The sequence below is a fragment of the Peromyscus eremicus genome, chromosome 1 (genome assembly GCF_949786415.1).
Source record: "Peromyscus eremicus chromosome 1, PerEre_H2_v1, whole genome shotgun sequence".
Taxonomy (NCBI): Eukaryota; Metazoa; Chordata; class Mammalia; order Rodentia; family Cricetidae; genus Peromyscus; species Peromyscus eremicus.
The window spans coordinates 167,172,449-167,199,786 of NC_081416.1; the positions used below are offsets into that span (position 1 = coordinate 167,172,449).

The window sequence follows — 27,338 nt, forward strand, 5'->3', positions numbered from 1 at the left end:
TGTGTTAAACAGCTTTAATCTCGGTCATTGCGGCTTCTCGGCACAGTAAGAAATATTGCACATGATCAACATGTTTTGTTCTGGGAATGGGGACAATGGAAGGGGAAATCACCTTCTTAGAAAGTACAACCCAAGTTGGGAGGGCAGAGGGTGGGGAAAATCCTCCCCATGCCTGTGGCAAAGTGCAGGAGCCCCCCACCCCCACCCCAAACTAACCTGAGTCCAGCCCCTCTGGGGGAAAAGGGGGGTGCATGAACTCCCCACTACTCCACAGGCCTTTCCCTGTGGCCCAAGGCTCATGCTACCCTCCAGCTCGCAGCCCTCACAGGAGCCTTCTGCATAAAGTACAAGTGAAAAGCTCTGAAGGAGCTCAGAGGAGGGAGTCTGCCCCTGCTGCCCCTCAGCTGCCCCCTCCCCCCAAGCATAGGGAGGGACTATATACAAGGGGAACAGGCCACATCCCACACCAAACTGGAAAGGACAAAATGGCTTACTGGGGAGGAGGTAACTATCCCGCTGTCTGGCCCCCAATTCCTGCCATCTATATACTGTCCATATCCTGAGGGAGTTACTGTGGGTCCTGGGATCTTTTCAAGGGCGCCTCACCTGCCTGTGGCAGCTGTAGAGGGGCCAGAGGGAGGTGGGGAGGGTTGGGAAGCCCCCTCCCAGCCAGGCTGCCCAGGCCCAGGCTCTGGGGGTGGAGGCAGTGGCGGGGCAGCTTGGGCAGTGCCAGAGTCCGAGTCTGGAGAGGTGGGGTCAGGGCACCCAGCAGGGCTGGGAGTAGGAACAGGAGTAGCAGCCATGCCAGTAGGGGGTGGTCCAGAGAGAGGGGCCTCAGCCCCGGGGGGCTGCTCTGTGGGAGTGGCCGCCTGCATGATCTTCTGGCGAACCTCTCGGATCTTCAATTGCAGACACACCTTGGATGGGAAAATGTCTGCATAGCGGGCTTGGAAGGCTGCTGTGGCCTGGGCTGGGGGACAGAAAGACAGTGAGAGATGTGGTCAAGACCCCACGAGTGATTCCCAGGAGTACAAGACTTGCTCACCTGATGGGAAGAAGCCATGATCCTGGAAGAGCTGCATGACCAGGGCCCGGCGTTGGTCCAGGGTGCGCCGCAGTGATGAGTAGGGGACTTTCTCATACTCCAGCTCTCCTAGCACATCCTCAGTTTCAGTACCTGCCCAGCCAGGTAAAGGGAAGGAGTTCGGTCACGGCTGCAGCGGAGACCCCATACTCCCTGCCATCATCCAAGTGCCCACCAAGGCTTGCCCCACTCACTACCCTCAGGACACCACCACTCCTGGAAGCCCTTGGTCTCCTAAATACTGGCACCTGTGCGGTCAAAGGTGAAGATATCACCCTCGCACTTGGCACTCTTGGGGGTGTTGGGCTCGGAGCTGCAGCTCGAACGTCTCCTCATCTTGCGCTTGGGTGAGGTGGGGTCCTCAGGCGCCGAGTCCAAGTCTAGCCAAACAAGCAGACTCTGCTTTAGTGGAGGTGGCCTCTGGCCTGTCCCCCACTTACTTAGGAGCCAGGGCTGCCTACCAGTGGAATTCTTCCTCTTCTTGCGGTAGGAGCCAAGGATGGCCCGAGGCGAGGTGGCCAGAGACTGCAGGGTGGGAGAAGGCAGCACCTCCTCTGGCCGGAACTCGGGTAGCTCAGCAAACCGTTCTTCAAAGTCCACTTCTGACAGGACCCTGCTGGAGGGCCAGCAGGGTCACCTCTTTCTGTCTCCGTCTGCAGCTGCCCCTTCCCCCACCAGCCCTAGGTAGTCCACCAAGATCCCAGTCCCTGCTCACTTGTCCACAGAGTCAAAGGTCTTCTTCAGGGGTGGGGGCCGCACCTTCATCTTCTTGCCAGAACTAGGCACTTCTTTGCGCTCAGGTGTTTCCCCAGCTGCCCTCCCACTATTGCCCTCACTGCTGCCACTGCTGCTTCCACTAGGGACTGTGGCTGGAGCAGGAGCTGGGCTGGGAGGAGTGGGAGGCTCCCCACGACTCTCCAGGCCCAGCCCAGGGACTCGCCAGTCTGAAGATGAGCTGGGGAATTTGCTGGCCTGGGTTGGGGATAGGCAAGAACACTGGCTTAGATGTAGTCAGGGGAGCTCATGCCTGTAATCCAGCCCTCAGTATTGCCACAAGTAGTAGATCAACTTAGGCTACAGAGACGAGACTCAAAAAGGGAGTGGAGTAGGGCAGATGATGAGCCAATAGCCAGAAACAAGATGAGGCGAGATGGAAGATGAGACAGACCCTTGGCCTCCCTCCCAAGGCCAGGATAACCTGAATGCAGACCCCAAATACGATGAGATACAGCAGATAGGCAGGAGACTCCCAGAGGGAAAAGAACAGTTAAAAGTGGCCAGCAACCAGACCAGCACTACGGGAATCCACAGCCAGCTAGATACTTACAGTCTCAGGGCCTTTGGTGCCAGGCCGCTCCTCAGCAGGCAGGGGTAGGGGTGGGCTGCTCCGGGCAGCAGGAGGCCACGTCTCTGGGGGAGGTGGGGGGACTGGGGGTGTGGGCTGCCCATCAAGCTCGGATTCTGGAGCAGCTGGCTCTCGGGCTGCGCCAGAGTCCATAGGCTGTCGGGATGTAGATCCAGGCCGCCCGGTGGCACCCGATTCAAAAGACCCCACGGGAATGCTGGCGATGGCCGCCTTCACCTTCTGGGGGGCCTTTGGACTGGGCCGCTGAGCCTTGGGAGCCACTAAGCTGTAGGTCATGGAGCCTGCCGGTAAGGAAAGGAACATCTACTAAGCCAGGCTTCACTGAAGCCCATTCCCTGAATTCCCCAACTTGCACAAACCCTGCCACAGAGTCTCCCTGACACCCACCTGTGGTACTAGAGAAAGGACTAGTGGGGGCTGGAGTGGCAGTGGCAGAGGCTGCTGGGCCCTTGGGCAGAATGGCAGCAGCAGGTGGGGGGGTGCTGGTGGCCACAGTGTAGACCAGGCTTGGAGGAGCTTGGGAAGGTGGGCCCAGGGGTGCTGAGGTGGGTGCAGGGCTGCCAGGGTAAAATGCCGTTATGACAGGGCCTCCAGGGGCTGTGCAGGCAGGAGGCAACTGGGGGCTGGGCACAGGTGACACGCCCACCTGGCCAGGAGCCAGCAATGGAGCTTGGCCTGCTGGGAAGAAGACAGAAGAGGCAGGGGACCAAGTCAGGGTCTGGAGCTGTCGCAACCCCACCCCAAGTCCCCAGGCCAGCCCTCACCTGAGAGCAGGGGCTGTACAAAGGCAGGACCACTGGGCCCCAACGATGTGAAGCCCAGAGCTACAGAGCTGGTGGGCCCGTATGAGGTCACTGTTACAGCCTGACTGCATGCAGGACTGGTACCCAGAGGCAGAGTGTGCCCACCTGCTGACTGCACGTAAGTGATTCTGCCACAGGAGAGGAAATGGGAGGAGTCAAGTGAGGTGGACTGGCCCTACCCCACCCCTGGACTGCCCTGCAGCGAGGAAAAGGGCTTAACTGGACTCACCTTGTGGAAGAGGGCAACAGGACCTTCTGAGGCTGTGATGTGGGTCCTGGCATTGTGGCTGGGCTCAGGGGTGGCACCAGACCGCTAGGTGTGCTCACAGGCACAGGAGTCAGCTGGATAATCTGTGGGCAAAAGCTAGAGTGAGATGTGACCCCAAAGGAGGAGAGCGGACTAAGGCAAGGAGGACCCAGACAATGAACAGGTACAGAGAGCTACTGAGCACCGAGGAGAACAATGGGCTGCCCAGAAACATTAAGAAAAGCAGGCAGCTGCTTACAGATCCTCACTGCTAAGCCTGCCTGCTTTCCTCAGTTCCAACTAAAATGTCAAGTGTCTCCTTTTCACCTCTCCCTCTTGGGATACTGAGCAAACTCCTAAACCTGTGTTTGCAGACACTCTGGGCTTTCTCTGGACATCCCCAGCTTTTCGTCTTCTTCTATTTTTGAAGATTCTTATTACTTTTATGTATGAGTGTTTTGCCTGCACATGTACATGTGCACTGTGTGCATGCAGTGCCTGTGGAAACCAGAAGAGGGCGTCTGATCCCCTGGAACTGGAGTTAGAGGTGGTTGTGCACTAACATGGTGCTGGGAACCCAGGTCCTCCAGAGGGGGGAGAACAAGGGAATCCGTGGCTGATATGTAGAACTGAATTGTACTGCAAAAAAAAAGAAAGAAAGAACAGCAAGTGCTCTCCAGTTTCCCTGCCCCCTTTTTGAGACAGGTGGGCCTGGAACTCATTATGTAGAAGGCTGGCCTTAAACTCACCCATATGTCCATGTGCTCTGTCTCCTGAGTATTAGAATGGGTGTGCCATCATACCCAGCCCCAACTCATTTTCTGCATCAGCTTACAGACCTCCCTTGCTAACCCTTACTCAAAAGGCATGACTTTCTCTTCCCAGCAACTGCCAAGATTGGCAGCTTGCACTTGCCCTGTTGTTTTTCTCTCACACTCTTAATAAATGTTAATCCCCAAGCTTCAGATAAACACCAGTCTAAGTCCCAGAGGGAAAAACGAGGAAACAGGAAAGGCAAACAGTGACACAGGTGATACAAGGATGACACCCAACAGTGAGGCAAGGGGAGGCCACTACCAGAGTGCCTTACCTTGCTGGGTTGCTGGGCACCATTTTGGACAGGTACTGAGAAAGGTGAGCTAACCAGGGGCAGTGGCTGGCCAGCCCCTCCACCTCGAACTGACATGCTAGGGGCAGCCAGTGGAACTAGCACCTTCCCAGGAAGCAGCTGGGCTGAGCCACCTGAAGGTGTGGCCTGGACAGGAGAAACTGACTGGGCTAGAAGAGGCAACAAAAGGTTACAAGACAATCGAACAGGCTAGTGACCCAAATCCTCGCAATACCCGGCTCAGGTCTCACCTTTAGGGGGTGGGGCGGAAGGTACAGACTGCAGGATAGGGATGCCAGCAGTGGGCGCAGTGGCAGCCAAGACCTTTCCGTTGGTCGAGGTGCCCGGAGGGAGAGTGAAACGGATGCTGGTGGTGGGTGCAGGGCCACTGGGAGCTGCTGCCTTGGTCCCAGGGGGTGGTGCTGGGGCGGGTGCCACTTGAAGCTGCTGGGGCAGTGTGGGCAGGATGTACTGCACCTGGGTGATTCCCCCAGCCTTGCCTAGGGCACCCGGCTGCAGGATGCCCAGGGGTACTGGCCCATTGGGGCCACTCCCAGCACTTGCTCCTGAGCCTGCAGGGGTCACACTGCCTGGGGCTCCCTGGGCAATAAACTGAACAGCAGACGATGCAGGAGCCCCATAGCCTGGGGTACCCACCAGCAGGTTGGTGACAGTAGCAGGTGCCTTCCCCACAGTGCCCAGTAGGGGACCAGCTACCAAGTGTGGGGCCGGTGAGGTGGCGGCTGCTGACTTCTTATCCGAATACACTAAACTGACACCCAATGGGGAACCCCCAGGCACCCGAGACCCAGTGCCCATTTCAGTCCTGGCACCTGTGTCATTTGAAGACGCCTCAGCCCGGCCAGAGGTGGGAAAGGGCTTAGAGGCAATGGGCACAGGAGTGCTGCTGACAGGCCGTACCACATTGGTGACCATGGTGGCAGCAGGGCGGGACAGAGGGGCTGCTGGAGCCCCATAGGCCAGTGATGGGGCCGGTGTTGAGGGCACTCGTGTACCACTGCCCTCCCGTTCCTCCTTGCTTGGAGGCAGAACCAGTGTCTGCAGAATGTTTCCTCCCACACTAGGAGGTGCTGCAATTACTGAGGGGCCTGGTGCCTCCAGGCTACCAACGCTTTCAGGTCTCTTGCGCCTGAAGGTGCCAGGATCCGTAGGAAGAAACCGAGTGGTTTTGGAAGGTGGTGTTGGACCCCCAGCTCCAGGAGGTGGGGGCCGTAGTGGGACGGCTGTGCCGCCCTGACCAGACTCCTGGGTCTTAAAGGTTCCAGAGCCCAGTGAAAAGGAGGTTGAGACTGAAGTGGAAGCAGGTGAGGAGGAGGAAGAAGATGAGGTGGGACCATAGCCTTTGCTGAAGGCTGCAGGTGGATCCGGGGGCCCTGGAGGCTCAGGGTCCAGGGTTGGACGGCAATGGGTAAAAGAGGAGCGGATGACAGGTGAGAACACCTTACGGCCAAAGCCCTGGGTTAAGGAAAAAGAAACCCAAGTCAGGGAGTGTAGACAGCTGGACCCCTATGCCAGGAACCCCTGCCTACTTGTAAGCCAGGAAAACCAAAAGCACCTCTGCCAGCTGAAGGCCAGCTCATTCTGGATGTGACCCAACTGCCCACGAGCCAAGAAGCTTGCTTTCTTCAGACCCAATCCTCCCCCTGGGTCAACCATCCAGGAGTGTTCTGAGAGTGACAGGACAGTATCACACCCCAGCCTCACCTTGTTGCCCTCTGGGTCCTCCCCAGAGCTGTCTCCACTCTCACTGTCAGTCACCCGTTCCTTACACTTGAGATCAATGTCAGTGGTGCCGAAACTGTCATCAGCTGAGGGAACAGGAACAGTGTGGGGAAGGGAATGAGTACAGAACTACCCAGGAGGAAATGGCCTGGAACAGAATCTGAGTTCTGGCTTCAGCTCTGTGCCAAGCAGACTAGTGAGTAGATGGTGACCATGGCAGCAGCAGGGTGGGACAGAGGGGGCCCTGGAGGACAGTCCTGGGCCCAGGGCTATGTGCATCTAACCAGAGCAGCACTTGAAACATACACTGGGAAGAGCATCTAGCGCTCTGCTAATGACACCCATGTCCTTGGGTTTCCTGCACGGCTGGCAGCTTCCTTGGCCAAAGCAGAACTGACGATCTACAGCCACAAACAAACACGGAAAAGAACAGGCTGAAGGAGCCTGGAGCCCAGGGACCTGGATTCTGGCCTCTGATACAAGGCCCCACCAGGACTATAAACCTGCCCTACTCACCAATGACATCATCATCCCCTTCTTCCTCACAGATGACCATACGTTCCTCATCGCTGGTCATGTCCTCACTGGCAGCACGCTGGGAACGAGAGGCTCGAGAGGGCAACAGTGGGGGCCGCCCACTAGTGGCCAAGGTGCCTCCTTCACCAGGAGCCGCAAAAGAGCCTGGAGCGCCATACTGGGGGGAAGGCTTTGGGCCGGAGTACGATGTGGGGCCAGAAACCATCTGTGGGACAGGTGGCAGGGAGGGTTTAGTTGGGTCGGTCTGCTGCCTCACGCAGCCCTCCCTCCCTCCCTCCCTGGTGACCTGTGCTCAGACCTGGGTCAGCTCTTGCAGTGCCTGGCTGTCGACTTCCCCACCGTCAAGACTGTGCACCCCGCTGTGGGAGAAGGCTCTAGGTCGGGCTGAACCAGGTCCCCCGACCGTGTGCAGTCGTTCTGTTCCACAGGGGCCACTCCCTGGAGGCTTGGTGTCCGAGGTCAGGAGTGTCTGGGCTGCAACGGACAGGAGCTCAGAAGACACTGTAAAGCACAAGTTGTTAGGCTGTCAGAGTCAGGAAGCTCCTGCCAGCACCCGCACTGGCCCAACTTTCCACAGATGTGTCTAGGTCCTGGGCAGAACCAGGCTGGAGACCCTGAGCCACTTGGTAGAGATAAAACACCAGTCTCCAGCCCAACATCTCCTCCCTGAGGTTTCTGTCCTCTGGGACAAGCCCATTCCTAGAAGCAGACATTCTCAATGAGCGAACCTGGTCACTGGTCCATGAGGTTTGGGCTGGTTAGTTAACCACTGGCCTTTCTGAGCCTTAGTGAGAGAGGCAGTAAGATTCCCCACTCTCATGGAAGGCCATATCCACAGCATCATACCCCCAAAAGTACCCTAGAACTCCTAGAGGCAACCAATCCAGGGCATACTGAGTGGCAGTGGTTCCAACTATGGTTTCATGGAGCCAACCAAGCTAGGGTTTCAATCTTGGTTGTGGCACTTATTAGCCTAGGACTTTTAATAAAGTAACCTGGCATCTCTGAGGCTATATCCTCATCTGGAAAAGGGATCTGATTTTTGGGCATGTAGTCAATGCTCAATAAGTAGTAGTAGGCAACGCTCTGTACTTGGGTCTCTTTTCTGCATTTCCCTGGCCCATTCAGGTAAAGTAACTGCCAGTTCCTTCGTGGATGAGTCCTCCAAAGCAGCGAGGGAGACAGGTTGCTCAGGCAGGGGTTGAGCAAGCAAGGGGAAGGCTGGCAGCCCGCAGGGAGAGGTGGAGGGGGAGAGCCAAGGAGCTGACTAACCCCCAGGGGCAGCAGCAGTTCCCGTCTCCGACATGCTCCGTTCCCGCGTCTCCTTGTGCCCTCCTGCCAGCCCCAGGCTCGTGGGCTTGGCCTCTGAGCTGGACTTCTTTCGGTCCTTGTTGCACCACTTCCAATCTGGGTGGGCCTTGAAGTGGGCCTCTTTCACCTGGCAGGAAAGGGCAGGGCGACCCTTCACTCACCACCCCACCAGAGAACACTGGGAAGAGCCAAGGAGAGGAAGAATTACCTGGAAGGCCAGATCGTGGTACTTCTGCTTCTCCTTGGGCCCCAGGGCATACCACCACTCTCCCAGGATCTTGCTGACAGTCCGGTTATCCTGGTTGGGGTGCCGCTGGTGGACCAAGGCCCGGTGCCGCTTGCTAAAGATCATGAAAGCATTCATGGGCCGACGGATGTGATCCTTCTCCCGCTGCCATTAACAGAGTCCAGAGGAGGACAGTTAGGGCTGGGACACAGGCTTGGGGTCCCGGAGGGGGGGCGCGAAGCTCAGGTATAAGGGAAGCACCTTGTTAGGACTCCGTCCATCCTTCTCAGAAGATGAATCTCGTTCCTTGGGCAGGGCACTCAGGGACTGGGTCCGGCGCTTTCCAGGTGGCAGAGGCAGCTGAATCTCAGGAGACATGATGGAGAGGAAGCTGTGGGGAGCGTGAGGGACAGTGAAGAGCATGTGTTTGATTCTGCAACCCCCAGCTCCCTAGCCTACGCCAAGCCCTGAGGACTCACGCATCATCATGATCGCTCTCTGTCTCGCTGTCCAGCCGAGGCTCTCCTGGGGGGCCAGGGGCTTCCTCCTCAGTAGTGGGAGGAAGACTTTTACCAGGATCCACACCCCCCAAAGTGAGTGGAGGTCCAGGCCCTGGGCTCTCAGGGCATGTGGCTCCAGGGGGCCGCCCAGGGTCAGCACTCCCTGCCCCTCCTGGTGGCTGCTCATGAGCAACAGCAGCTGATTCAGCAGGTTCTAGGAACAGAACGGTCAATCAGAGGGCTCCTGGGCTACCTGGACCCCCATCCCCAAGCCTTCCCATAGTCCCTACCCCTTACCTTTGCTCTGGGTGGAGGCCACAGGGTGGCTGGCAGGTTGCTGGGCCTCACTAGGCTGCACAGAGGGGTCTGGCTGGCTGGGTGCCAGAAAGGGGACCAAAGAGTGCCAGGGGAACACAGCCACAGAACGAGGTTCCACATTTGTCCACACTGTAGGAAGGAGCCATGTGAGCTGGGTGCCAGGAGAGCTTGGCCCTAACCTCCACCACAACTTAAGCTCATCCCCAACCTGTGTGAAGTGGCTCCACCCAGTCTTTATACCCTGTGCCTCTTAGATCGGTCTGTAAGACATCAGTCAGGAAAAAAAAAAATCCCTAAAAGGCTTCTAGATTTAAAAAAAAAAAAAAAAAGGAAACAGAAGCAGGGAAGAGAAATAGTGCTCATGTCCCACTCCTCCCTCCCAACCCCCACCAGCCCTGCCACCAGGGACCAAGCCAGAGGAACTGGCTCCTGCCACAAACCAGGTCACTCTCAGCTGCCATTCCCCACTCTGATGTCCTAAGACCTTTGCAAGGCTGGACAATCCTCCCCACAACCATGTCACCACATTCTCAGCAACTATGCTGCCATCTGACGTAGCCCCTTCACCTTGGCCTCACTCCCCTTCTCCATTCCTGAGGTGAATGGTCCTACTTCCCCTTCTGTCTCTACTCACTTCCCAGGGCTTGGAATCTCAAACAGTCCCACAGTGAGTAACACCCTCCTTGCCGCCCCCCAGCCAGTCCCCAGAGAGCTAGACCTGCCCTTCCTGGGTGGGGTCCAGGTGGCTCTCCTCTTTTGTCTCCTAAACAGACTCCAGCACCCAGTCAGAAGCCTCCCTCCCTGTGAACCCCTGGGCTTATCTCATGCCCAGTGTCCAGTCTCCTTGCCCAGAAAGATGGAGGGTGTGGTAAACTCCCCAGAAGAAGAGGCAGGGACAATGGGACAGAGGAGAGAACTGTTGTAAGCCCGCCCAGAGAAAGCTAAAGTGCCAGGTGTTTCCTTGAGGTGATAGACAGGAAGATAATTCCATCACCAGTGGGATTTTTAGAAGGTCCAACATTCAGGCCCAGCTCCACCTGAAAGCTGGGTGGGAAAGTAGGTGATCCTTGAGCTGGGACCACGCCTGCTGGGCTGAGGAGCAAGGCTATCAGTGAGCTTCCCCACACTGCCAGGCCGCAGGCTCCAGGGGAAGTGGAACCAGCAGAGAAGAGAGGCCCCTGCTCAGGGGGAGAGGGAAGGAGGGAAACGCCCTATCTCTGATATCCATCATTCCCTGCCTCCCCCTGTTCCAGAGCAACCTGACCTGAGGTGACCCCACCCCAATACCTTCAGAAATCGAATCTGGGGGAGCACTATATGAAGAACTGGCCTCGAGACCTGATTCTGAGGGACTGACAAAGGAAAGGAGCCCTAAAGGAAAGAGGGAACAGGGAAGCAGGGAAACAAAACTGGAAGGCACTCAAGATTCCCAACATCCTTGCCCCCCACTCCAAAACCAGCTAGGGACTCCAACCCCAAGACAGCCTGCAAGGCCCTGGATGTGTTTCCATCTCCACAAAAACCTTTCTCATCAAGACCTCCTAGCTTTCTTGGAAACAGGGAGGGAATGGAGAGGCCAAGCAGACAATGGGGCAGTCCTTTGGTCTACCCTCATCCTAGCGTAGTACCCTCCAGGTAGGTGTGCCTCTCTCCCGCCCTCCCAACAAATCACACCATAAATACTGCTACCCACAGTCTGTTCTGAGCAATGGTGCTTCTCACAAAACCTGTTCTGAGATCACTACTCTATGCCCCCTCACTGCCCTCATTCCACATCTTCCACCAGCAGGACTCGGTGTGCTCCTATTCTAACCCAGACTCCAAAGCCTGTTACTCTGTAGCCCTCACCCACCAATCACAACGGATCTGTTCCACCCCGTCACTTAAGCACCACACCTGTCTCCATGTACACCCCACTCCTCACTCCCACCGCTCGGCTACACTCACATCTGCCTAACACTAACCACTCGGCCCCGCTAGATTCTAAACTTTCTCTGCCATCCCTTTACTCTTCCTCAACCGCGCAGGTACTACATCCCACAACCGACACTCCGCACTTAGCACCCCGACATCTTGACCCCTGCAGTCCCAGCGCCGGACGCTACTGACCGAACATGCCGAGGCCACGAGAGGCCGCGCCGGACGCGGGTATCAGGGGCCTGTGGGCCGAGTACATGGTCCGGAGCGGCGGGAGCCCGACAGGGGCTCGCACCTCCTCAGCGGCCGACGCCGCTCTGCCCGTAGCCCGCTCCTTGGCCGTCGCCGCTCCGGCCCGGGGGGAGCGGGAGGCCGTCGCCGCATGCCCCCCCCCCCCGCAGCCCCCTCCGGCCGCCCCACGCGGGGGTCTTCGCCGGACGCGCCTGCGCAAAGCGCCGCCTGCCTCCCGCCGCCCAGGGGGCGGGGGGAGGTCAGTGCGAGTCGTCCCCGCCCCGCCCCCCGGCGCGCGCGGGGGCCGTCACGGGGCGCGCGGCTCGGGGGCCATCGGCGCCGCCCCCCTCCCTTTCCCTCCTCCCTCGCAGAGCCCAGCAGGCGGGGCAGGCGGGGCGGGGCGCGGCGCGCGTGCGCGGGGGCGGCCCCCTCCCTTCTCCGCTGGCTGGCTGGCTCGCTCCCTCCCTCCCTCGAAGCCCCGGCGGGTAACGGCTCTGGCCCCGCGCGCCCGGCAGACAGCGCCGCCGCCCCGCCTTTCCGGGCCCTGGGCCGGCGGCTGGGCACCAGGTCGACCTCGGGTCCCAGGCGGATAGACGGACTAGCGTGGTTGCGTCCGTGCGCTCCAAGCGAGCCCCGCGCCGAACCACCGCCGCCTCCCCGCCCCGCCACTACTACGCGCTCCCCTCCCCCCGCCGCGCCTTCCCCCCGCCCCTTCCCCGCTTCCCCCGCGGCCTTCCGCGCAAGCCCGGCCCCCTGCGCTTGAGCCCATTGGCTGCTGACGCCGCGCGCGGGTCAGGCCCCACCGCGCCCACCCCCATTGGCCGCCCCCGGGGGAACGTCAGTCATATGCAAATAAGGGCGGGGCGGGGTGGACTACGGTTGGCTCCAAGCCGGCCGGGGGCGGGCCCGCAGCAGGGTGGCAGGGAGGGCGCACTGCAGCAAAGGCAGCAAGCCAGGGGGGCGGTTCAGGGTGCCGCGCTGCAGAGGCCCGAAGTTGAGTGCCGTGCTGTGTCCAGTGCGCGCGAGGAACACGCTCACTCGCGGCGTGGCCGACGTGGCGAGCCGGGTCTTGCAGGGAGGTGAAGGGTTGGGCAAAATCATCCCTGAGCCCTAACTCAAGTATACAGGCGTGTGCAGACTCCTCATAGATATATTTCCATGCCACACCCATTATCGCTTACACACCACTATGGACACCACACGTCTTACACCTATTATACTGTCACACACGAAGTCATACTCCACACACCTGCTGGCATAGATGTACTACTACCTCAAAAGGACATGATCTTTAACTCCCTACCCACCATCACTTCACATTCCTCACCCTCATGCCTTAGTAACACTCATACTTCCACCAGCCCACGTGAATTAGGCCAACCTCAGCAGACATTGCTTGTCCACTATACCCAGACTCACTCTCACACAGCCTTTCTAAGCACCCATTCAGTACTCCCATCCCCGGCCACACCAACTCACAGACACTAACCCCACACTCCTGGGCACCGACTCCTTCAGTATCCAGAGTCCTATGGCCCTTCCACCATCATTCCACTAGAAAGCTATTCGCTACTCTGGAGCTTGGACAGTGTAAGGCCCACCTTCTAGGATCATCTTGCCCCCAGAAAACGGACCAGGAGAAAGAAAAGGGACTGAGACTGGAGCAACCACGCGCTGGAAGCTTGTGTGTTACCTTTTTCAGAAGTCTCACAACCACCCAGGGAGGGAGATCAGCCTTATACCCATTGTTTAAGTGAGAAAATGAAGTTCAAAGAGACTGAATAAATTATGCATGATTAGCCAGAGCTTTAACAACTCAGGACTCCAATTCAAGTGCTCTTGTCAGTACTCAAGGTGGACACAAACAGGGAATTCCAAAAAGGCCCAGAAACAAGATCAAACATGATAATATAGTACAGAAAGGTAAGCGGCACACAGGAGAGTGTCTGGGGCTGACTACTAGACAAGTTGAACAGTCACACAGGGTCAGGTGGACCAAGAGGGGGGATTCTATAAAGGAGAGGTCTTTAACAAGAGCAGGCAACCCTCTTCAGCTTGCCCCCAGTCACCAACAAAGCTAAAGGCAGGAGAGGGCAAAAACTGAGCAACCTGATCCTAAAGGGACAGGAAGGTCTGTAACCCTCTGACCTCCAGAGGGCCAGACACTTGGCTGACAGCCTGGAGGGACTACCAGCGGGACTATTAGGTGACTCCCACCCCCGCCTTTATGCAGCCCCAGACTCAGACCCTCCATTACCTCACTGCCCCAGGGACTGCAATGTGAGGCTGAAATCAATGTGGCCCACTATCTCCCCACTGCTGCCCCCACCTCTTTCCAACGGTAAGTCTGAGTGAGTCACCTACTGGCAAGTTAACCCCTTCCCCACTCTAGTGTGGCCCAGGGACAGAGCTCAGAGAAGCTTCTCTTCCCCACCACTGCTGGATGAGAAAAAGCCAAGCGCAGCACAGCAGGGAAAGAGAGCCTCACATCTGGGGCAATTGCACATCTGGTAGAACACACAGTACCCATGGAAAAAGGCTAGGAAGAGGCCCTTTCCAGGGCAGGGTACAACCAAGTGGGGGCCCTGACTGGCAGGGAGGGGCTGGAATCCGGGTGGGAAGGGCCCCCCTGCCCTGGGCACTGGGCCAGCCCTATACTTAGCTTCTATTGTTCGGAGTGGAAGAACCCTGGGTGGGGGTGGACTGTGAGTGAAAGGGAAAGAGCGGGTCCTATCCCCAAACAGCTTCCCCTCCAGCCATACCCAGCCCTAACTGGGGCCTCCCAAGTTGGAAAGGGCTGAGGGTTTCCCTAAGCCAGGGCCCCAGCCCTATCTGAGGGGAGGTACACCGCCATCCCTTCACTCGAGGAAGGCACTGGGGAGGGCTATGACGGGATCCACCCGCAGCACCACCCCTCATCAACTCCACAAAAGCTTTAGCCCAAAACTACACAGCTCCCAACAAAACACACCATCCTGGCCTGGGGACAGAGCCCAGACACATCAACAGCCACCTAGGGAGGTGCAGGCTAGGGCCTGCCCCACCGCCTGCGGCAAGCTGCCAGGGATGCTGACAGACCAAGGGACAGGCCGACTCACTCGGAACTCATGGCCCCATTTATTGAGCCCGCGAGGCACCGCGCCCTCACCAGCCGCCCTTGGCTGCTCCCTACCCTGCTCTCCAGCCCGGTCCGGGCTCGGCTCACCACCCCGGTGTCCCCAGCTCCCCTCACCCGTTCTCAACATACACACCCACCTACCCACCCACCCATCCCAGGAGGCGTCGGCGACGGCCAGGGTTGCCTGGGGAACGAGCCTAGGATTTGGCTGGCAAGGCTCCACAGGGATGGGGGGCTAAAAATAGCGTCAGGGTGAGTCAGTGTGAGCCAGGCTAGGGTAGGGTAGGCATGGGGAGCAAGGAAAAAAGAGGGAGGGGATAAGTGGGGGGTGGGATCCCCAGGGATTGGGAGAAGAGCAGGATGCAGGTGGAAAGCGGGATGGGGGCTTGGGGGTGGAAAGGTGCGAGGGCGGGAAGTGAATGGTTGTGTGCAGGCTCCCGGGCAGGTCCGCTCGAGCTGAGGGAGGCGCCACCGCCCGGCGGAGGAGGGGGCGCCGCCCTGCGTTCCCCTCCTCTCTCAAGCGCTCACGAGATTTTCCACTAGCCTCCTGGCCCCCAGCCAGTCCCCGGCAGGCCCTACAAAGCCGCTTTGTGCTTGGAAGGCAGGCGGGTGCCCGACCGGCCTGACACCCACGCGGGCCGCGACGGGGCGCGGGCCAGCTGGCACCCAGTCTGTCTGGGATGGGTGGGGGGGAGGATCACCCAGCCGGAGGACCTGGCCTCGCAGGGGTTAACTACACAGAAAAGGGGGGGTGCTCTGCCAATCGGCGGTCGGAAGGTGCAACAGTAACCAATAGAAAGGACTGAGACCCGCCGCCTTGGTTGTGGGGGTGGTAATCTACCCCCAAGAGTGCGCGGGAACACGCACCCACAGGTGCGGATGGGGTTGGGCACGGCCTGTGTCCACAAAGCCCCAGGTGCACCGTTTTCCTGTCTTTTTCTCAAGCAACAGGCTGAGGTGGCGGGGGAGAGACATCTTGCATTCAGGAGGTGACACAGCCGACATCTGAACCCAAGCTGCGACTCCAGTGTTTCAGCAGAAATAGACCCGGGTTTCCTACCCGCGCCCTCATGTGGAGCGGGAACCAGGGACGAAGTGCGGGCGGAGGAGGCGGCGCACCGGGCTAGGGTCCAGCCGCCTGCGGTGCAGCCGCTGCCGCCGGTGGTAATGGGAGCCAGACGCCGCCGCCGCTGCTAATGCGCCTCCCTCCCGGCCACTAATGGAGCCATTAATGCCCGGGCGCCAGGGTCTCCGGGATGCAGGCCCTCCCTCCCCCCTCTGCTGCGCATGCGTACGTCTACTGCTCTGCAGCCAGCTGCCACGAGGAGGCAGCCTGACCCCTCTAAGTATCAGGTGCTAGAGGCTGTTAAGCTTGGAGAGAACTGGGGGTCTCTTAGGAAGATTCCTACAGGCTCAGCAAAGTTCCTTCCTTCTCTTATCGTCTCCCCCAAGTAACGCTCTTCCCATGATTCTTCCTCTCTCGGATAATCTGCTGATCTCCGACACTGAGAGCCAACCTTCCTCCTCTGCTCTAAACCGTTTCTAGGCTTTTCACTTGCCCTAGCTTCTCAGCCTTGGTCTCAAGCCCGACCTGGGTAGGCTTCTCCTCCATGGCACCCATCCTCCAAGTCTGGAGTCTAGTGACATCTCCAGCTCTAGACAGCCGAAAGTTCATGCACCTTCACACTTTCTTTCATGCCCCTGAACTCCGTTTACTCCTCCTACTTCATATGTTACCTCTAATGAAAGCCCTACCTAAACTTCCTTCTCAAGCCTACAAGAACCAGAGTTGTCCCTGGCCTCTAGCTTCCTCAGATGAAATAACTCTCTTGGCTCTCCCTTGTCCCATCCTGGAGCATCTGCCTTTTCCACTCACTTACCCCAGGATGAATCAGCCCTGCACCTGGCAGAAAGATGAGGAAAGAGCTACCTCTTACTGAAATTACTGAACTGATACCAGTTCAGTGTTGGAGAAAAAGTGGACATTGCACTGGGAAGAACCTGAATTTGAGAGTCTGGCTGACCCAGGTTCAACCCCCTTCAGCCCCTCTCTAGGCCTCATTTTTTCCCACAGCTCATGGCATAGTGAAACGCTGCTCAGTATCGAGCTGGCACCAAATGTGTCCCCTGGAAGACTGGGGTGGGGGTGCTTGGGGTCATGCCCTCTAGCAGGTGGGTGGGTGGGCATGGAACCTGCTTTCCTGCCACCCCCTCTACCCGGATCTCCTAGCTTGGCCCATGTAGCCTCCTCCTCCTGCCAGTGGGGAACAGGTGTATGGTGGGTGGATGTACAAGCTAGACACCAACATTTCTCAGCAGGTTTCAGGGCAAAAATGGACAGCTAATTTGTAAAGGACCAAGAAACAGCTCCCAGGCCTGGACAACCTCCTCATACTCTCTAAGAAAGGTGTGGGGGAGGTTGAGCACACAAAGGCTGTGCAAGCAACCTGAATTAAGTTCCCAGAACTTATGTAAAGGTGCAAGGAGAGAACTGACTCTACAATCTGTCTTCTGGCTCCCTCACACTAATAATTTAAAGGAAGGGGAGGAGGACTTAGTGTTTGGCAACTGCCCACTGGTTTGAAAAGATAAAGAACCTGGACTAGTGAGATGAGGGAGCAGGTAAGTAGCTGGCTGCCAAGCCTCACTACCTCAGTTCAAGTCCCACAATCCACATGATAATCACAAGTTGTCCTCTGACTTTCACAAATTCACAGTGGCACATTCAGGCATACATACATGCACATATTCTCTCTCTCTCTCTCTCTCTCTCTCTCTCTCTCTCAAAATAAATAAATGAACATTTTAAAAAAAACAGAGACTCTAACATACACAGAATATGGGCAAAGGCAGCAAGAGGATCTAAACAATAAGAGAGCTGTGGCAGCATACATCTGTAATCCCAGCACTGGAGAGTCTGAAACAGGAGGACTGCCCTAAGTTCAAGGTCAGTCTGGCCTACAAAATGAGACCTAGTCTCCAAAGGAAAAAGTATGCAAAAACCCCTGGGTCTGATCCCCAGTGCCGTGTACAGTGTCCATGCTTGTCACCCCAGCACCCAGGAGATGAACGCAGAAGGAAGGACTCAAGGGCCAACAAGGGCTATAGAAAACCTTGTCTCAAAAAACCACCACCAACAACAAAATATACAAGAAAGGTGAAGGTCAATGAAAGGCTAAGAAAGGGAGGGCCAGGGGAGGCCAAGGCAGACACAGAACCCCTAGATTGGGAGCCAAGATCGGAAGCTAGGCTGGAAGCTTGACAAGCTAGGCTGAAGCCCAAGTAGCGACAAAACCGTGAAGGTGGACCTAGCCAGTCCTCAGACAGACAGACAGACAGGCAGAGGGCAGAGGTCTAGAAAACAAAATAAAGACCCAGGAAGAGAGAAGAGAAAACCACCTGGAGCCCAGGGGAAAGATGGATACACAGTGGTTGGAAGAGGGATACAAGCCCGGAGAAGACAACTGCACAGAGAACCGGGAGCTGCAGTGAGAGTCGACACTGCAAAGCCATGGTCTCCATGGGAAGGAGACCACATCAGGAACGGGACTGAGACATCTGGCCTCCTGGGCAGGGACTACAGGTTGGTAAGGGGGTGTGTGGGTGTTCCTTTCCTGGGGAGCAGGCGGGAAGAGTCAAAGGGAGGTGGCAATGGCAGCTGGCTGGCCATGCCATGAGCAGAATGCAGAGAATGCCGGCAGCCTGCCCCAGCATGTCCCCCAGAGGAAGCAAATGCCTGGGGGGAGGGGGGACAGGAGCAGGCAGGCTGCCCTGGCCCACCCCCTCACACCTGCTACCCTCTGATAGAGGGTCAGGCCCTGACATGGAAGAGCAAAAGGGGCCAGGACTGTGACCCTATTATGCCACTAGACAGTTTGCCCTACTTGAACTTTAGAGACAGTAGGCCCCCCAGGCACCTGCCTTCCAAAGGCTAGGGAGGCCTCTGGGAGAGGCCTGGTGAAAGGCTGGTGGCCTGCAGCCCTGAGGGCAGCCCAGATACCACAGTATGGGTGTAGTCAGGGAGTCACTGTTCAGAACTGCCAGGACAGGCGCTGAACAAGTTCTGACAACCAGGTGGCCTCCAGCAAAGGGCCTCCCTTTCCTGAACCTTAGTTCTACATCTGAACAACAGAGCTGGGAATCCTTGTTTCCTAGCATCAGGTGGATTTGATGAAATGGCCCCAAGCCTGGGGCTAGGCACATAGTATATGCTCAATAAAGGGTTGTTTTAATCATCGTCATTATTACACTGATAGTACTCAAATGCCTGGTATCTGGAGCCAGATAGTGTGTGTTCAAATCCCAGCCCTCTCTCTTCTTAGCTTGGTGACCTTAGGTAAGTGACTTATAGACTCTCTGAGCGGCAGGCAGGCCCCTCAGGCATCTAATGGGAATCATCATGCTGACTTCCCAGGGCGCTGTGAGGACTCTGAGTGAACACTCAGCAGGGCTCATGCATGGTATGCCAAGTATAGCACTGCTGGTGCTCACTAAGCCCTTCCTACCAGAGCTCTTGGTAGTGAGTCTTATGATCTGGAAGCTGGAAGACCTGGGTATGGCAAAGTTGTGCCTTCCCTGTTAGGTGACATCAGGACCTTCTTTTGGTCAAGGCCTCAGTTTTCCTCATCTGGATATAACAAGAGCCCCTCCTAGGCCTGTCCTGGTAGGCCTCAGCATTACCTGCAGTGATGCCAACCCTGCCCACCCAGCACTGGAGTACGTGTGTGTGCCAAGAGACATACAACTCAGCAATGGGGGCCGTGGGCATGTAAGAAACAGGGACTCAAGAGGGTCGCTGGAGACCTTCACCTGCAGTTTATAGATCTGCCTAAACAGAAATTCCTGCTGTGCCTACTTCTGAAATGGTGATCTATGGGTCAGCTTCTGTAACAACTGCAAAATGTGCAGGAGAGAAGGGTGAAGCATGCAGCTCACAACCTCGGACAGACACAGCCCGTGTCCCCGGGCCCTGGCTCTGGAGGCAGGCCGAGGCTGGTGCTTTGTTAAGGGCAAGGCCTGGCTCCTTTGTAAAGAGGCTCCTCCCCAAGCCCAAGCCACAGCAAATGCTACCCACATCCACAAACCAGACTCCTGCCTTTATGATCTCCTCTGGCCTCAGGGCTTGAACTCAACCTCCACAGTGCAGCAATGATCATATCTCCTCAAAGCCTTCAATGACTCCCCACTGTCCCCAGGATAAAAATGACCCTCTGAGGTCTGACTCTCGCTCACCAATTCAGCTGCACATCCCAATAATCCCCTACTTTCCAGGGCCCTTAATTTTACAGTCTCTAGCCTTCTGATTATCTGCTTCTACCTCAATGTCTTTGCACACTCTCCCCGTCTACCTGCCTTAGCCTGATCCATCTATATGCCCATTGTGGCGTCACCGTTCACAGGCCGCTGGCCCTTTCTCCAAGCCCTTCCTGACTTTTTCCGGCTGGATAAACATCTTCTCAAGACTTGCATGGCTTCCAGAATACTGACCACCAATCCCCAACCACTTAGACTGTCACTGTTTACAGACAGCTAAGGATATCTCAGGATAGCCAGGCTAGCTAGATTCACAGCTGGAGGAGTGCCCAGTACCCACCTTCCAATCCTGGCCTTCCACATACTAGAAAAGGGCCTGTTAAGAGTCTTCTCTGTCTTATTGGGGGATGGGGAGTGCACACCTTTAATCCCAGCACTTGGGAGGCAGAGGCAGGCGGATCTCTGTGAGTTCAAGGCCAGCCTGGGCTACATAGTGAGTTCCAGGAAAGGCACAAAGCTACACAAAGAAACTCTGTCTCGAAAAACCTAAAAAAAAAAAAAAAAAAAGCAAAAAAAAGCAAAAAAAAAAAAAGTCGTCTGTCTTCTCTTCTTTCACTAAGCACCAGAGCCAGCCTGCCTTAATAATGTAACATCACTAATTTGGCCTCAGTTTCTTCTAAGCAAGCACATTCCTTGCACCCACCTATCAGAGATACAAAGACAAAATGAGCTAACATCAGAAATGGGTTAGCACAGGGTGTATGTGGTGAGTGCTGTGTTATGGGCTGGGTGTGAAACATGGCAAGATACCCGTGTATAATGCTTATCTTCTTGGAGGCCCAGTCCTCCAAGGCCCAGGAGATGTCATCATGACTATCACTTTGTCCCTCCATCGGCCCCACGAGGCCTGACTTGGGGAGTGCATTCTCCGTAGAGCCTTGATGATGGATGGTCCCTAACAAGCAGCCTCTGATAATGCCACACCAAGTCTGAAAAGTCCTTTGCTCGGCATGTGAGCCTCTACTGCATCTGTGCAGGGAGCAGACCAATCTCCCCCACAGCCATCCTGGGACAGGCGGCTCATCACTCTTGAAAGCCCAGCTCAGATGGTAGCCCAGCCACCTACCCTCTTACCTGTTCCGGGCCTGCCCATGATGACCTCCTTCTTGGGGGCAGGGTGGCTGGGATAGCTGCTGGGCACTAGAACTGGCAACAGGGCAGCAGGTGAAGGGTGAAAGGCCACGGGCTGGAAGGGTGAAGAAGCCAGGCCCAAGGTGGGCATCGGCTGGGCCACAGCAGTCGGTGCGGCTGGAGGCACAGTGATGGGCACGGGGGCAGGCAGAGGTGGAGGCAGGCCAGGCTTCCCACTGGCCACCCCTGGGGGCACTGGGGTCTCACGGCAACCCCGCCCAGGTCCCCCGGCCCGTGCCTCACCGGCAGTGCCCACCTCTCCAGGGAATTTGGAGGGCAGTGGCACATCAGGGTTGCGGACAATGACAGGTGAGTCCCGCTGCACGGCAGGCACCCTTCGCACAGAAGGCCCTGGGTCCGAGGTAAGTCCAGCAGGTGGGGGCAACAGCAGCAGTGGTGACGGCTGACGGGAGCGAGAGAAGGGCACAGCAGGTGATACGGCCCGGAAGCCAGCCGGTGTGGAGGGGGTAGGTGTATGGGACACCGAGTCCACTCCAGAGTCCAAGCTGTCACTCTTGGGGAAGTCGGGGGCCGCTCCTCCACCTCCTGCCCCAGAGGCCCCCAACGTCCCTGGGTGGGGTAACAGTTCCGTCTTCCTTCGCCCAGGGCTAATGGGCACAGTAAAGGTTAGGTTGGTCTGGAAGGTGGGTAGGATGCCGGAGGAATGGCGCTCTCGAGGGGCAGGTGGCGGTGGATGGGGGCCCAGGTCTGGTGGTGTCAGCACACCTGCCTTAGGGGTGCTGGCGCTCAGGTGGCGGCTGCGAACAGCAGTGCGTTGGATGACAGGTGAGGCATTTATGGGGCTGAAGTTGGCAGGGCGGAAGCCGAAGAGCGGCGAGGGTGAGGGTGACGGAGCTGGCGAGAACGGCGACTGAGTGGAGACCGGAGAGAAGGAAGGTGTGCCTGACCGGGAGCTGCCCAGTGACACCAGCATCACAGCCGCCTCACACTCATCAAACTCAAAGCGTGACAGGTCGGCAGGCGCTACCAGGCGTGGGCGAGAGTCTCCCCGGGCCGCCACACTGCTGGCCTCACTGTCCCTGGAAGTCTCATCACCCCAGTCAAACTCAGTGCTTCCTTCACGGGCTGCCACACCAGCAGGCCGCCCGGTCCCCCCTGGCCCACTGTCGGCCAGGCCCTCCATCTCTTTGGTTCTCATGGAAAGGTGGCGCGAGCAGTAGCCCCGCCGCTGGGACTCCTTCATACAGCCGTCCCGAGAGCAGAGCCGCCGCCACTGCTTCCCGTTGAACTTCTTGCGGATGCCGTTGGGCGTGCAGACCACATCACCCTTCTTGTACTTCTGCTGAGCGGCTGTCAAGGGCGTGCGAGCGCGGGCTGACGGTGCGGCTCCCTTCTCCAGGGAGGCCACGCTGCTGCTCCGGCTGCCACCCTGGCTTCCTTCCTGGCAGGGCGAAGGCTGCTCACCAGGGCGACCGGGGCCAGCAAAGGCTGGGGACTTCGGGGGTGGTGACAGGAGCTGGGGTGGAGGCAGTGGGAGCAGGACTGGGGTGCCCAGGGCTGGAGGGTGTTTCTCCTCACCCTCTGCACAGTGAGTCCCCAGGTTGCTACCAAAGCTGATATTGGAGACCTCAGCATCCTCAGGCTGCTTGGACTCCAAGGAAGAAGGGCAAGGAGGCAAAGTGAAGCCAGGCTCAGCCTGCTCTTCCTCTGGGCCTGCAGGGTGCTTCCTCAGCAAGGCCTCAGGTTCCCAGGGCGGGCGAAGCAGGCGCAGGCTAGAACGGGTGACCCACACAGCCTCCTCGGGCTCACGGTGCAGTGGCTGTTGGGCTTGTGGTAGAGTGCCTGGTGGGCCTGGGTGGGAGCTGGGGCCAGGGCTGAGGCGGACCTTATAGGCAGCCGGTTTAGTGGCCACTTCCACCACTACACCCTCTCGGTAGGCAGCCACACCAGGCTCTACACAGGTGCAGACGGCTGTGCCCACCATCAGTGCACCTGGAGGTGGCGTGGCATCCAAAACTACATCCACACCACCACCTGAGACCCCTTCATAGAAAGTCAAGGCCCGGTCCCCAGGGAACTGAACACCCAGGTCCTGACTACGGCGCACCTGGCGCACAACAGCAGGCAGGAAGAGGCCATCACCACGCCGAGCCAGCACCCGCTGAGACCTTAGTTGCCGAAGGTCATAGGCACCACTGGCGCCACCAGAGGGCCAGGGGCCTGGACCACAAGCCTCAGCTGGCTCATCCTCCAAGTCAGCGGAGTGCTCACTGGCTGTGTCAGTAGAGGAGGACCGGGTGGAAGTGGGTGGCCTTGGAGGTACACCCAGGGCACTGGCATCCTCAGGGGTCCGCTCACGCTCTTCAGGGGCTCCGGCCATGCCACCGCTTCCGGCACCATGCTCTTCTACATACTTCTTCTTTGGGGCCCGGGACTTGAATGTGGCTGTCTTGCGACTGAGTGAAGGCTCCCAGCGGCCTGCCTCCCCATCCCCCTTGGGGTCCTCAGCTAGGCCTGGAGTCGGGTCATTGGGCTGCAGCTCTGGAGGTGGCCCCTCAGCTCCAGGGTCCCGCTCAGCCTCCTCTTCCTCACCTTCTTCAGCCTCTTCTGGCCCTGCCTGTTCCTGTGGCTGTGCTTCCTCATCATCCTCCTCTGGCTTGTCACCCTCCCCGGCCTCTCGCCGTCTCAAAGCCTTGGCCCTGGTAGCTGGTGGGGACTTGCTGCCGCTGGCAGAACCTACAAGGCTAGGGCACACCTTCTTCATTGGCTTCATTGTCTGTCTATCCACCTATGAGATAGGAGAGCAGCAGAGATCATCGGAAGCAACTGTGAATACCCACAGACCCAGGGTCCCTCGGGACTTTCTATTTTGCTGAGTTGACTGTCTGAATTCCATGCCCCACAAGGCTATCTCTGACTCATGTGAGCTCTGGCAAGCATACAGACACAGACTGGCACCTGGGTCTCCTAAACATACACAGCCTGGCTCCTTGGGGAGCATCTGCATACCTGCTCTCTCCACAGGGGACATGGAACATACAGGCTCCAACTGCCCCAAGGGGTGTGAGGAGCACTGAGAGTTCACACTGGAGAGCACTCATACTGTCCTAAGCCCTCTGCTAAGCATGTTCATTTCCTCTCCCAACAGCCCTAAGAGACGGGTGCTACTATCAAGCAAGGTGCAGAGAGACAAAGTGATTTAAGATCATCAACCTAGCCGGGTGGTGATGGCGCACGCCTTTAATCCCAGCACTCGGGAGGCAGAGGCAGGCGGATCTCTGTGAGTTCGAGGCCAGCCTGGGCTACCAAGTGAGTTCCAGGAAAGGCACAAAGCTACACAGAGAAACCTTGTCTCGAAAAGCCAAAAAAAAAAAAAAAAAAGATCATCAACCTAAGAAGTAGCAGATTCAGGGTGTCTGAACCCCAGCTCTCTAGGGCTCCAGAGTCAGTGTTCCTAACCACTTCTGTGTGCTGCCTGTCACATGATCCACAGGGCATGCTTGCTCTCACTCTTACCACATAGACAGCACACAGGCAAATGCACACACCAGCATACATAAGCACCAAGCCACAGAAAGGGAGGCCACACAGCTGAGATGCGAGCCTCTTTCCTCCTTCCACCCCTCCAGGCAGTCACGCATGGCCAGGTATTGTGGGAAGGAGTACGCAGCTGAGAGTCCCTAGGGAAGGTTGCCCACTCTGCTCTGAATCCCAGGGTGCCAGGTACAGCCATCTTCCCAGATCCTGGCAGAGAGCAGGCAGGGGCACGTCTGGGGCAAGAGCTCATACCAGCACTGCCACAGGACCGTACATGAGCACACAAGCACACAAGCACACACACACACACACACACACACACACACACACACGCACGCACGCACGCGCACAAATACAGGCACACGTCATCACACAGTGGGACACAGAACTGCACACCCCAGAATTTCTCTGTCCCACTACATGGGAGTCTTCCCCTTCCCCCAACAGCACCCAGCCTGATGCCTGCAAGCCCAGCCCCCACTTCTGGTCTGCATGCATCCTCACCCAAACTGGGGTGGCTGGGCAGTAAGTCTGAATTGGTCAGTGTCCCCAAACACCCAAATATGCCCTCCAACTCCAGGTGGGGATAAGTAGGATGAGGTCAAAGAAAGCAGGACAAGCCTAACAAGCCAACCTCACCCACTTCCTGAACAGTCATTCTGCCCGCCCCCTTTCGAGCTGCCCTGAGAAAAGAAAGGAAAAAAAAAAAAAAGCAAAACAAAACCCCCAAAACTTTACTCTGAAGTGACTTGGAAAACTTGAAAGGCCAAAAATGAGTTCAACTGTCCTAGATGCTCCCAGAAGTCACACACAATCAGCGGCCCCTCTAACAGTCTTCAGTCTACCAGCAATCCCAGATCTCATGCTCTCCAACTTGGGGCTTTCTCTTCCCGTGGGACAATCCCGGTTTTCACAGGCAGAGTCTGCAGGGCCTGAGGTTGGCACCCAAAGTGCTCTGGAGTTAGGCAGACTCCACTGCCATCTCCCCACTGACCTGCTAGGGCACCATTCTGGAGCCTGAGATTTGGTACCAACCCTGCCCAAACATAAACCTTTATACCCCACCCAGGACCTACAAGCACACCATCTGACATCCCTTAACCCTGTTGTCTGAACTGGTCGGTCTCCTTACCCCGGAGCCAAACCTCTCTTTCTTGGGGCCTACTCTCTTCCTGTCCACCATAGCTAACTACCACCCAGGGTCCTGTGGGCCCTCACCTCTCTCACAGAAGGGAGAGGTGACTCCTGAAGCCCAGGCCACCCCATGTCCTTTAGGGTCTCATACCGTCTATTTCCATTCACCCTCCTGGCACCATCTTCTCTGCCACTCTCTCCCATCTTGTCCCCTCCTCTACCTTTCTCCTCAGATACTAGGCCCCCTCCTGTTACCCCCTGCTGGTCACCCCATTTATTTCTATCACCTATTCCTCCCAGTCACTCTCCGGTCAGCCATCTCTAGACCTCCAAATGTGACACCTCTGCCCATCGCCTCTCTTCAGCACCCCCTTCAAACTCGATCCCTTTCCTCCCCGTCACCCTCATCTAGTCCTGTCCTATCACCCCTCCTTTCCTGTATCAGTACTCTGCCCACTACCCTCTTCCCCCAGTCACTCCTTTTCTGCCACTCCCCCCTTCCCACCACTTCCTCCACTCTGTCTCCCCTTCCCATATCATTCCGCCCACCTCTTTTGCCCTGTACCCCCTTCCCGTCCCTGCCACCTGTCCCCTCTCGGCCTCCAGCTCCCCTCCACCCCCCACTCTGTGTCAGCCTTGGCCCCGCCCTTCACCTCGGGCTCCGCGGGGTTTCGGGGCGGGGGGCCGTGGCCCCGGCTCAGTCCGGTCCGGTCCCTCCCCGCCCCCCCTCCGGCTCTCCCTCTTGATTCTCCCTTTTTTTTTACTCCAACACACAAAATGGTGAATGGACCTGCAACAGCTGGAGCAACCAGCCAATTGGCGACCACAACCCCGCTGACCGGCGCCAACCTAGACCAATAGATATTCGCAGTCTAGTCGGCTCCGCCTATCGGCCACGAGCGACACTCGCTGCGACCAATCGTACCCTTCCGGCAGCGCCAAGAGGCGGGGCCAAATTCCAAGACCGGCCTCCCTCCGGGACCGACACCAACCTAAGCCTACGACTGCCTGATATGCCTAGACCCCCTACCTTACAACAAGTGATGGACACCTGCATTAACCAATTAACAGACTATTTCTGTGCCGAATGACAAATACAGTACCCAATCACCATGCACCTTAGGCAGGAACACAGCCCCTGCGAAGGACAGTAGCCAATGAAATGACGGGAGGAGGGGCTAAAGGACATGTCGTCCAATGAGTAAGCTCGGGAGGCGTGGCCAGAGCGTTTGTTGACCAGCTGATCGCAGTTCCTGCTGGGAATAGTAGTCTTCTTCTGTATCCGGCCCGTAGTCGACAACATAAGGCAGACTACAACTCCCATGTGACAGAGTGCCTGGAGCACTAAAGAACCCAGGCGAGGAGAAAAAGTCTGAAAGGGCAGTTCCTCCTGAGTCTCGCTGGACACCGGGAACATCTTAGACCCAGGGCCCCGACTCACCCGGATTCCCGGCTCTGGCGTCGCCAGTGGCTCCTCGCAGTGGCAGCGGTAGCGGCACGAGGGGGAGGTGCGAGGAGCAGCCAACCGACACCCTCGAGTCCCGCAGCCAATCAGCAACGGCTGGGGCGGTGCAATGACCTCACCGGTTCTACTCTCTTACCCCTCCCCCACGAGGTTGTTGGTGCTGGTAGCCAGAGTAGAGAAGTTTGGGGGGGGGGGGGGGATGGGAGAAGAACTAGTGATGTCACCTTTCCTCTGCGCGATTGGCTGTCGGGTGGCCGAACTACGACCAATCAACAGTCTCAAAAACTC

General features: G+C 57.5%; 1 protein-coding gene across 8 annotated transcripts; it reads right to left on the minus strand.

Moving 5' to 3' along the window:
- On the minus strand, positions 1-27,155 carry Cic (capicua transcriptional repressor). 8 transcript variants are annotated; one of them, XM_059279969.1, is made up of 21 exons: positions 27,027-27,155; positions 20,897-23,702; positions 9,223-9,372; positions 8,905-9,139; positions 8,687-8,816; positions 8,408-8,590; positions 8,161-8,326; positions 7,187-7,389; positions 6,868-7,093; positions 6,334-6,437; positions 4,860-6,084; positions 4,591-4,778; positions 3,483-3,604; positions 3,215-3,381; positions 2,838-3,125; positions 2,412-2,731; positions 1,800-2,056; positions 1,546-1,697; positions 1,333-1,464; positions 1,046-1,177; positions 1-970 (listed from the first exon to the last, which is right to left on the minus strand). In XM_059279969.1, the coding sequence occupies exons 2-21, from the start codon at positions 23,685-23,687 to the stop codon at positions 603-605; spliced, it is 7,539 nt and encodes a 2,512-aa protein (XP_059135952.1). In that variant the 5' UTR covers positions 23,688-23,702; positions 27,027-27,155; the 3' UTR covers positions 1-602. The 8 variants fall into 8 exon arrangements, with proteins under 8 accessions (XP_059135952.1, XP_059135942.1, XP_059135938.1 ...); XM_059279959.1 differs by having other exon boundaries at positions 1,546-1,700; XM_059279955.1 differs by having other exon boundaries at positions 2,838-3,128.
- Positions 27,156-27,338: the final 183 nt, after the last annotated feature.

Coding starts and splice junctions, on each gene's coding strand:
- Cic (XM_059279942.1), bottom strand. CDS start 23,687: ATGAAGCCAATGAAGAAGGTGTGCCCTAGCCTTGTAGGTTCTGCCAGC. Junction 6,085..6,333: donor AGGACCCAGAGGGCAACAAG/GTGAGGCTGGGG, acceptor TCCTTAACCCAG/GGCTTTGGCCGTAAGGTGTT. Junction 2,732..2,837: donor TCCTTTCTCTAGTACCACAG/GTGGGTGTCAGG, acceptor CCTTACCGGCAG/GCTCCATGACCTACAGCTTA.